This window comes from Nylanderia fulva, unplaced genomic scaffold (genome assembly GCF_048542155.1).
Source record: "Nylanderia fulva isolate GAGA-0341 unplaced genomic scaffold, ASM4854215v1 Scaffold744, whole genome shotgun sequence".
In the NCBI taxonomy this organism is placed as follows: Eukaryota; Metazoa; Arthropoda; class Insecta; order Hymenoptera; family Formicidae; genus Nylanderia; species Nylanderia fulva.
Window position 1 is genome coordinate 1 of NW_028190856.1, and position 11,253 is coordinate 11,253.

The 11,253-nt window shown below is 32.6% G+C and overlaps 1 protein-coding gene and 1 pseudogene across 1 annotated transcript; one reads left to right on the top strand and one right to left on the bottom strand.

Annotated features, from left to right (window-relative positions):
• Positions 1-1,356: 1,356 nt before the first annotated feature.
• On the bottom strand, positions 1,357-2,596 carry LOC146720205 (uncharacterized; annotated as a pseudogene).
• Positions 2,597-10,055: 7,459 nt separating this feature from the next.
• Positions 10,056-10,855, top strand: LOC146720206 (uncharacterized). The gene is given in 2 exon segments (XM_085488930.1): positions 10,056-10,174; positions 10,267-10,855. Coding segments are annotated over 2 exon segments (708 nt in total).
• The last annotated feature ends 398 nt before the right edge of the window (positions 10,856-11,253 follow it).

Genomic DNA, 11,253 nt, shown 5'->3' on the forward strand with positions numbered 1-11,253 from the left:
TTATGGAATTTCGGATGAGATAGCCAAAAAACTCTATCTATGAGGCTGATAATGGTGCCTTTTTTATGACAGAGAGGATGCTGCGATTCAAAATTTAAATATCTACCTGAATACGTCGGCTTATGAAACAAATCAAACTCAATGCTCCCATTATTTATAATAATGGTGACATCTAAAAAATTCAATCGGTTGTCAACCCCCTGTTGAAAACTAGGATAAAAGAACATCGCAACAACATAAAAAGAAACGCGTCACAATTATCAGTCATATCGGAACATAGATTATTGAACCATGAATTTAATTGGGAGGATGTAAAAGTCTTAGACGAGGAGCCTTTTTTAGGTAAACGTTTGATATCCGAAATGATCCACATAAAACGTCAGAGGAATAGTTTAAATTTACATAGCGACACTGATAAATTAAACGAGAATCTTGATCTGTTAATAGAAAAATTTACCAAAATCTAGCTTTGTGATTTTACATAGCCGGGTTTTTTTGTTAGACTTTTGACATGAGTGCCGATTAGTTTAGTTGTTTTTATTTTTATTTTTATTTTCATATTTTATTTTTATATTTGTTTTTTGCATATATATGTATCGACTGTGTCGAGGTAGAATACCGCACAGTCGTTAGAGTGATGTGTCACGTGTAGCATCGTCTTCTCTCTGTTTTTGCTGTCGGGGTGAGTGTTCTTCCCGGTTCTTAATTTTTAATTCTTGTGAATTGTTCTACGTTTAATTTATACCATGTTGATTAGTGTTGGTAAGGGAGTCACTGCTCCGCTTCCTTCCTGACGATGGTCACCGTTAGGGAGACACTCCGACGGCCGGACGGTTTGAATAGGGAGGAGAATGATATTTAATTTATTTGCGGATTGTATGTATACGAGTTTTATAATTTTCTGATTGTACCGATTATCTTCTATTTTTGTTTCTTTGTATTTTGCAGCTACTGAAGAAGACCCGAAGTGGGTCGAAACGTTTAGAATTTAATAAATGAGTTTGACTTGAGATCTCATTTTAATTTATTAATTTTGTGCATGTCATCCGCATAGGCTCCGATTGCCGTCGAGATTTTATTTTTAATACCAACTGAGATCTAATTTACAAAGTAATATTTGTTTAATATACAAAATTTGCAATTTATGCATACAAAATATGATCAGTGCTGAATAGATATTACACGAAGAAATATTTGTAAATATATAAATATAAAGATTTGCTATTGTAAAATATGTATATAAAAAGATAGAAAAAGTGTGATTTAAATTAGCGTGACTATATATTAGTTTAAAAATTAAAATGGAAATTACCTTTGATTATCACATGTTTTATGTGATTCAATCCACATCCTTTGCTATTTACACCAAGAGTTTGGTCCACTTGGGCATTTCTCGTGATGAGGCTCTTCGTTTGTCGATATTTTGTGAAAAAATGTTGCCCACACGTCGTTCGTCATTGCATCAACGTCATGCGGATTTCGTCTGATTGCGAGTCCATAATAAATAGTTAATTCATTGATTAACTTGTCCGTGAGCTTTCCAGGTCCACGTCCTTTGACTTTTTTATTGGTTTTTTTAACTTTCCGCAATCTTGAGCCCATCCTTTTCTGCACGTGGTTGACGTATTCTTTTTTTGTAACTTCTTCATCTTGTTGTAATAAAGCTTTAAACGTCTTTGTGTCTCCATCTCCAATGTAGTTCGTATATTTTGCGTCGTGTAGAGTTTCAGCTCTGGCAAATATTTCCAGCATTCCTTGCACTTCCATACCTCCGGCACTTCCCTTGTGGTTGGCTTGACAATCATCTTCGTGCTCGCTGAACCATGTGTCAAATTCGGTTTCTGTCATTTGATTTTTATTTGTGATGCATACTTTACAAAAGGATGACTTTATCAACGTATCTAGTACTTTACCAGTACAATGTCCAATTAGTTAAACAATACCAAACAGAGAAGAAAATCCTCGTCTGCTCCACGATCCATCTCCTGATACTGTCAATTTTTTCTCCTCGTTTCCATTGGCAGCATTCTTTTCTTTTTCCTCTCAACCTGCTTTTCTGATGACTTCATTATACACAGAACTTACAGCAACGAATATATTGTCGACGGCAGCGTAATACATATTAGTGTTTATTTTTTTCCCCAAATCCATCAATCCAAGAAATGTATTAATACCAGCTATTCCAACACCCAAAAGTCTCATGACAAATACCAACCGGCGATTTATTTCGTAGGATTTGTTATTATTTTTTTCACATGAAAAAATAAACTTCTCGTCACACTTGCACAAAACAGAAAGTTTAAATCCCAAGCCATGTTCGTCTTTTTTTTCCAAATTTGACATCTCCGTTACACTTTTTGCATTTTAAAATATTGGAAAGAGCAGTAAAAACTAACGTAAAATTCACTACTGTATATACGTTAGTCAACGAAACAGTTGTTTCGAAATCATCCGAACCGGCTAATTTCTTCGCTGACGTGCTGGTAAATTCTTTCTTATTTTCGTTTGTATATTGATTCCCAGAGAATTTTCTCTTTGGCTCTTTCTTACCAGGACAAATCGAACTGTATTTATTGCTTTTTTTGTCTCGAGGCATTTTAAAAAACACATGCAATGCAACGCGAGAAAACAGGAGACACAAAAACGCACACGTGTTTCTCGTAGGTTATAAAACTGATTTCATCAGTGTAATTCCTAATAATACAGTATAAAGAGGTTCCATCTAACGTCAAAAATAGAAAACCTTGAGTGAAATCATAAACCGACAGAAAGGTCGATAAATGTACGAGGAATGGTCGGCGCTACGTACCTGTGCCGCGCGACGCTCGCTACTTGCTTTGACGTGGTCGGCTCGGAGGCTCATAACTTTTGAACCGTTACGAATTTCGATTTGCCCTTTTAACATGATATTCTAAACAGTTATAGCTATCGAATTCAACAAAAAAAAATTTTGACCAAAATTTGACCCAACTGACGAGAATGTACCCTTAATGTGATTATAATTGTATGCAAATAAACAGATTTCGCAGATAATTGTTATCATCAGAAAAATTATTAATAATCTATTGTAAGAAAATAAAGATTTGTTATTGTGCAAAATATATAAAAAAATAGAAAAAAAGTGTAATTTAAATTACCATAATTACATATTAGTTGAACAATTAAAATAGAAATGACCTTTGATTTGATTATCACATATACGTACACACTGTCGTTTGATGTATGATTCAATCCAAGCCACTTAGAATTGTTATGGTTACAATTGTTTGGAAAGAGACATCATTATCATCATAAGAAGACTGAAATTAATATCTATATTTAACAAAAAAATCCCAGAATTACTTACTATCATAAATATCTTTTATTGTATAGCAATGCTGCAAAATATATATATATTTATAAATGAAATAACAATTATGAGTGAGTGTTTTAATTCATCGATAGATCCATCGCATAATGCAGAAAGACAGTATTTGCTGTATGTGTTGTACTTGCGTATCATGCGATGGACCCATCAATGAATTAAAAAACTCGCTCTTTGCTTTTTAAGTAAATTACAAGCATTATTGCATTTGGACTGCCAGATTTTAAAACATAAGTTAGAATATAAGTAACAATAGTACATTAGTATCGATGTTTACAAGAGTATAAGAATATCTATTCTATCGAATACTCTATCCAATTTAAAAATATGTTTACAAGAATTGTTATTAATATGAAAATATAAATATAAATTAATACAAATTGTCGCTCGTATATTGAAAACAAAGTGATAAATCTAAGGCCAACTTATCGAGCTGAATATTCGAGATGTTCAGTCAACTACCATTTATTACATGTATAAATTATAAAACTACAGTCATTAGATATTAAAACTAACGCAAATTACAATCATTCTATAAACGTTTCGACCGCACGCGGTCTTCTTCAGTATAATTCTTGAAATATAAATTCATACAACTTCACATAATATCGGAATTTAATTATAATTATTCAGAATCGAGAGTCTTTGAGCAGTTAACGCGTGTTCTAATTCGTCATGTCCAACAATGTTCGCCTCGATATGATCTCTGATTTTTCTCAGATCTCGGATAGTTTCATCGTTAATATGCGAGAAATTAACCCGTTCCGTAGGCGCTGCGATTAATAAAAAATTAACGATTAACGTATGTCTAAATTAAAATATATATCCCCTACACTTGGTAATATGCTTACCTATCATCGTCCTTCTTGACAATTTTGCTACTTATTAACAGTTATTAAGGATGACACATAACAAACCAACAATACAGAAAGACAGCTCATTTTAAACTCTACTTGATCGGAGAGCGTGCGTGTTTATATATGATCTAATATCTATGTTTGACTCGTTAATGTCCTATTTGTCCTATTATTATTTATTGTTCGCTAATATATCCAAAATATCAAAATACGACTCGCTAAGTAACTCAGTATCTTTGTTTAAATTTAGTCCATTTTTTTGTTCCTTGATATGTAGCATCTCAGAAATGAGTCTTTTATAATAATTATTTTCTTTGTCCATGATCTTAACATTGTCCCAATTAAAAGTATGATGTTCATTTCTTATGTGTTCAGAAATTACTGAATGTTTCGTTGAGTCCAACCTAATATTATTTTTATGTTCTTTTATTCGCGTCTGCAATTGCCTCTTTGTTTGGCCTACATAAGATGCATTACAATTATTGCAACTGATCTTATAAACCACATTCGAATTGCATGGATGTTTAGTTTTATCTTTCTGTGCTTTAATAATATTATCCAGTTTGTTGAGACATCTATACCCTACAATACAATTTTTATTTTTTACCGAGGAAACAATCATTTCTGAGATCCTATCAATATACGGAATGACAAAGAATTTTTTATCAACCGAGTCATTTCCTATACTTTTTGTTCTTTCTATGTTGGCCTGTCTCTCTATAATGCTCCCCTTAGATATGATGTGTTCTATCCGATGATTAATTTTGTTAAAAATCAGATCAAGAGGGTAACCATTGCTTATGAGTATATTAATAATTAACTCTAAATTTTTATTAAAAAATAGTGGATGTGATAGCAATAGACATCTGTCTACAAGGTTATATATTATTCCAATTTTGTGGCATAATGGGTGGTTTGAATAAAATGATAACGTCCTTCCTGAGAAGGTTTCTTTTTGATATCAGTCTATATATATTGTGTTATTAATAATTTTAAGTGATAAATCTAAGAAATTCAAGCTATGATTAACCTCTTGTTCGACCGTGAATTTAAGTCTTTCATGATAGTTGTTAAAATTATTCACAATCTGAGTCATATTAGTCATAGAGGTGGCCACTATTATGTCATCCACATAACGAAAATAAAACGAACATTCCAAATTCAACGCTTTGAGAACTGTATCCTCAAGATCTTGCATAACCACGTCTGCAATAATTGGTGATAACGGTGACCCCATAGGGGTCCCAAACGTCTGTTTATAAATTATGTTATTAAATGTAAAATATGTAGAAGTCAATATGAATTTTATACCCCCCAAAAATTCGTTTTTCGGTATTCTAGTATTTATTCCAATGTGATCCCATCTATCGTTAATACCGTCAATCGCAAGATCCAGAGGAACGTTCGTAAACAAAGACACCACATCCAAGGAAAACATCCTATCATTCTTATCAATCTTTTTACCAGACAATATGCTGTACAAATCAAAATTATTATTAATATGACTTTTCGCTTTGGGTAGGCTAATTCGTAGGTGTTTTGTAAAAACGAAGCCAGCGAGTATAGAGCTGTATCAACCGATGAAACTATGATTCTAACTGGATAGTTTTCCTTATGGATTTTAGGTAATCCATACGCTTTTGGAAGGAGAGAATCACTACAACGTAATTTATAATATTCACTTTTTGAAATATAATCTTCCTTAAGCCATCTCTTCAACAAATCATTCAAATCGTTCTCTATTTTTTTGCACGGATTTTTTTTAACAATAGTGTAAGTGTTACCTTACGAACTAGCCTACCCAAAGCGAAAAGTCATATTAATAATAGTTTTGATTTGTACAGCATATTGTCTGGTAAAAAGATTGATGAGAATGATAGGATGTTTTCCTTGGATGTGGTGCCTTTGTTTACGAACGTTCCTCTGGATCTTGCGATTGACGGTATTAACGATAGATGGGATCACATTGGAATAAATACTAGAATACCGAAAAACGAATTTTTGGGGGGTATAAAATTCATATTGACTTCTACATATTTTACATTTAATGACATAATTTATAAACAGACGTTTGGGACCCCTATGGGGTCACCGTTATCACCAATTATTGCAGACGTGGTTATGCAAGATTTTGAGGATACAGTTCTCAAAGCGTTGAATTTGGAATGTTCGTTTTATTTTCGTTATGTGGATGACATAATAGTGGCCACCTCTATGACTAATATGACTCAGATTGTGAATAATTTTAACAACTATCATGAAAGACTTAAATTCACGGTCGAACAAGAGGTTAATCATAGCTTGAATTTCTTAGATTTATCACTTAAAGTTATTAATAACACAATATATATAGACTGGTATCAAAAAGAAACCTTCTCAGGAAGGACGTTATCATTTTATTCAAACCACCCATTATGCCACAAAATTGGAATAATATATAACCTTGTAGACAGATGTCTATTGCTATCACATCTACTATTTTTTAATAAAAATTTAGAGTTAATTATTAATATACTCATAAGCAATGGTTACCCTCTTGATCTGATTTTTAACAAAATTAATCATCGGATAGAACACATCATATCTAAGGGGAGCATTATAGAGAGACAGGCCAACATAGAAAAAACAAAAAGTATAGGAAATGACTCGGTTGATAAAAAATTCTTTGTCATTCCGTATATTGATAGGATCTCAGAAATGATTGTTTCCTCGGTAAAAAATAAAAATTGTATTGTAGGGTATAGATGTCTCAACAAACTGGATAATATTATTAAAGCACAGAAAGATAAAACTAAACATCCATGCAATTCGAATGTGGTTTATAAGATCAGTTGCAATAATTGTAATGCATCTTATGTAGGCCAAACAAAGAGGCAATTGCAGACGCGAATAAAAGAACATAAAAATAATATTAGGTTGGACTCAACGAAACATTCAGTAATTTCTGAACACATAAGAAATGAACATCATACTTTTAATTGGGACAATGTTAAGATCATGGACAAAGAAAATAATTATTATAAAAGACTCATTTCTGAGATGCTACATATCAAGGAACAAAAAAATGGACTAAATTTAAACAAAGATACTGAGTTACTTAGCGAGTCGTATTTTGATATTTTGGATATATTAGCGAACAATAAATAATAATAGGACAAATAGGACATTAACGAGTCAAACATAGATATTAGATCATATATAAACACGCACGCTCTCCGATCAAGTAGAGTTTAAAATGAGCTGTCTTTCTGTATTGTTGGTTTGTTATGTGTCATCCTTAATAACTGTTAATAAGTAGCAAAATTGTCAAGAAGGACGATGATAGGTAAGCATATTACCAAGTGTAGGGGATATATATTTTAATTTAGACATACGTTAATCGTTAATTTTTTATTAATCGCAGCGCCTACGGAACGGGTTAATTTCTCGCATATTAACGATGAAACTATCCGAGATCTGAGAAAAATCAGAGATCATATCGAGGCGAACATTGTTGGACATGACGAATTAGAACACGCGTTAATTGCTCAAAGACTCTCGATTCTGAATAATTATAATTAAATTCCGATATTATGTGAAGTTGTATGAATTTATATTTCAAGAATTATACTGAAGAAGACCGCGTGCGGTCGAAACGTTTATAGAATGATTGTAATTTGCGTTAGTTTTAATATCTAATGACTGTAGTTTTATAATTTATACATGTAATAAATGGTAGTTGACTGAACATCTCGAATATTCAGCTCGATAAGTTGGCCTTAGATTTATCACTTTGTTTAAAATATAAATAATTTTTAAGTCTAAATGAAGATAATATATCTATTATTTCTAACAAACTGATCGTGAGCAAATTAATGATTGCATCATTCCATGTCCGACAGTCGTTACTAGTCAAAAAAAGTAGAAAATATTCTCAAATAAGGCCAAAAACATGTATTAACTTTGTTAAAATAATTTTAGATATTGATGAATATATTAATTGAAAAATAAATAATAATTACCTTCAATTATAATGTTTTGTTCAGCCTCATGTCTTCTTCGTGGCTATCTATCACTATTACGTATTACGTATCGCCAGGACCGGAAACCGAGTATTAGATTATACTAAGTTAGTTTACACTGATATACTTAAAAACGTGTACTAAATACTTCTAACCAATCATAGCCATTTTATTATTTAAAGGAATAGCTATTATTGGCTAATATATTGTTTGATACGTTTCACGACCTTTGAATGTAAAAAGTTTTACACTGTTACCGCAAAGAGTGCGTTCGGTGAGACGCTATTAGCATTAGCACTGATAGTGTCCCTCGGAACGAGCCCAAAGGCTATAAGTAAATCGACCAATCACGTGCGTAGTAAGATGAGTTACGATTGGTCGATTTGCTCATAACCTTACTATGTCTTCCGAAATGCGCTAAAATGTACTGACAGTACTGAAAATATATAGTTTATGTCACGTACACTAGATTTTCATTACTGGCAGTGAATATCGGAATATGGGGTATAAACTTATTTACATGCAAAACTTTAGTAAAATCTAGTTATAAATCTAGTTTTAAATCTAAGAGCACCGAAGGAAAAAACTATCAAGTTAGTAATTAATCGAGCGTAAAAACATCGAGTGAATAATCGATTTCTAAATAAAAAAAACATCAATGTTTCAATAATCGAATGATTTTTGCCCATCCCTATGCCTCATTATACACGATCGTGTGATCCAGTACAATCCGTTGACCAACGTTGTGCGCAAAATCACCTAAAAAATGTTTACAACAGCTGTTTAGAGAGGGGAAGAGGATACATAATCAAAGTAATGTGAGATGGCTGTAGAGTTTCGTCATTCCTCTCAACTGAGTCGCATCAAAAAGAGAGAGCCCTCGTCATGTCTGTACCAACATTCGTCGATCTACAAGGATTTATCCTCAATAAACAGTTTATTGTAAAGGAAGCGGCAATCCTGAGAAGAGGATTTATTTTATCACAATATTTCTTTGCATGTTCTGTGCCATGGAGTTTACTCATAAAATTGGAGAGGCGTCAAGCCTCATGGTTGACTCAACATCATCATGGCTTACAATGGGAAGATGGAAACGTTCCATACAGCATGCCTCAGCGCTTGACTACTGCAGCTATCGTTGGAATAAATGAAAAATTACAAGAAGATAAAGAAGAATTCTCTATCGTATACGTAAAAGGACTTGAAAAGTGAAAACGGCTAGCCGATATAATGGATGATGAGAGAAACGGTTTCATAATTAAGACCTTGGATGCAGATTACGACGACAGTGAGTCTTTAAACAATCTAGATGTTAAAAACACTATGCGGAAAACATGTTAAAAATTGCGCATTACACAATGTATTTAAAATATTTAACTGGTGGTCACAACGCCAGAAAAAATATTTAAAAAAATAAAATATGTAAACATATTTAAAAAATTTTATTTCTTATATACTCTTCCCATTCCTTCCTGTTTCTAAGAATTCTTTTTAACGGAGCGATGTCTCTCCCTTCTCCTAAATCTCAGAGCGCTAGACGCAATCTCCCCACCACATTTACCCCCCCCCCCCCATTTACCCCTACTATCTCAAAAGAAATCAATATATTCTAAATTTTTTTATTGGATCTTTAATGTTGTCCGAGTAATGTCTCTTTTTTCCTAAATTTCAGAGCGCTAGAAATACTCTCAAAAATTCTCCTACCACATTTACTCCCACCACATTTATCCCCACTATCTTTGAGAAAATGAGTATATATTCTAAATTTTTTTGTACAATCAGTTTCACGTTAACTGTTCGAACCAATAGTTCACATTTTCGGAACATAGAAAAATGTACTCCAACAAAAGAAGCTGCAGCGGCAGTCGCATGAATTATTACGTGCCGAGTCGTGCTGAAACTCCATCGTTTAAAAACAAATGTGACGAATAAGTTTAACTTTTTTCTATTATGTATTATACACTTCTATTTTTTTTATATTATTACAAATTGCTTTTATTAGAATTGTTTTTATTATTTAACTATTAATTTCATTTTTCTACAGCATTTTGCAAGAGCGTCGTGCGGCTCGTATACTAGGAAGACAATACGCATTGACAGCCACGGAATTCAAACTCATCGAAATTGGTATCAACGTGGGTCCACCGAGTTACGTGGAAATCGTCATAGAAGATCATCGGCAAAAACAACTGATACTATTCATCGAGACTTGGAAGGGACTTTATGAGCAGCGTCACGATATTCTTCGGAACGACTCCACTAAAGATTTATATAATTTTATAAATGTTGGACCGCTAACAGTGAGATTTCACACGATTAACGACATCAAACTCGTAAGTCTCGAATCTGCAGATGTACGCATGATGATGATCGAATCGACGTTACAACGTATGTTTGATCTCGATCTATGCATCTATATAACATTCGATCGATTGGCTAGACTTACTGGAACAATCGATATCAAGTATACACAATTCTCCAATATTGCGTCTACTGTAACGAATTCTAAAGAATTAGCAAATGTAATACGCGCTAGCGATGCCTTCAACAAGCATCAACTCATTGATTGCGAGCTGGTAGCTTGGGATGCCGGAGCGTTGGCCGAACTCCGACGGGTTAGCGCCCTCATTTGAATGGAACTAAAATTGTCGATAATTACCGACAATTTTAATTCTGCTATTATCGACAGTAATATATATATGTCAAAAATCCATTTTAGTGTGTTCAACATATTGAAATCAGACAACATAATATATTTTTATTGTCGAATCATATACAATATATATATATATATATATATATATACAATATATATATATATATATACAAGGTGGTTCAAAAGTCCGGCAACGGTCAATTATGTCCAAGAAATAGTGGTCTTATGAATAAAATATAAAAATCACAGAATTCAACCCGGGAAAAATTTTTTATATATAATTATATCTAAATAAATATATAATTATACATAATTATATGTGAAATATGTTCATTTTATATATAATTAAATTTATTTATATATAAATTATAAAGT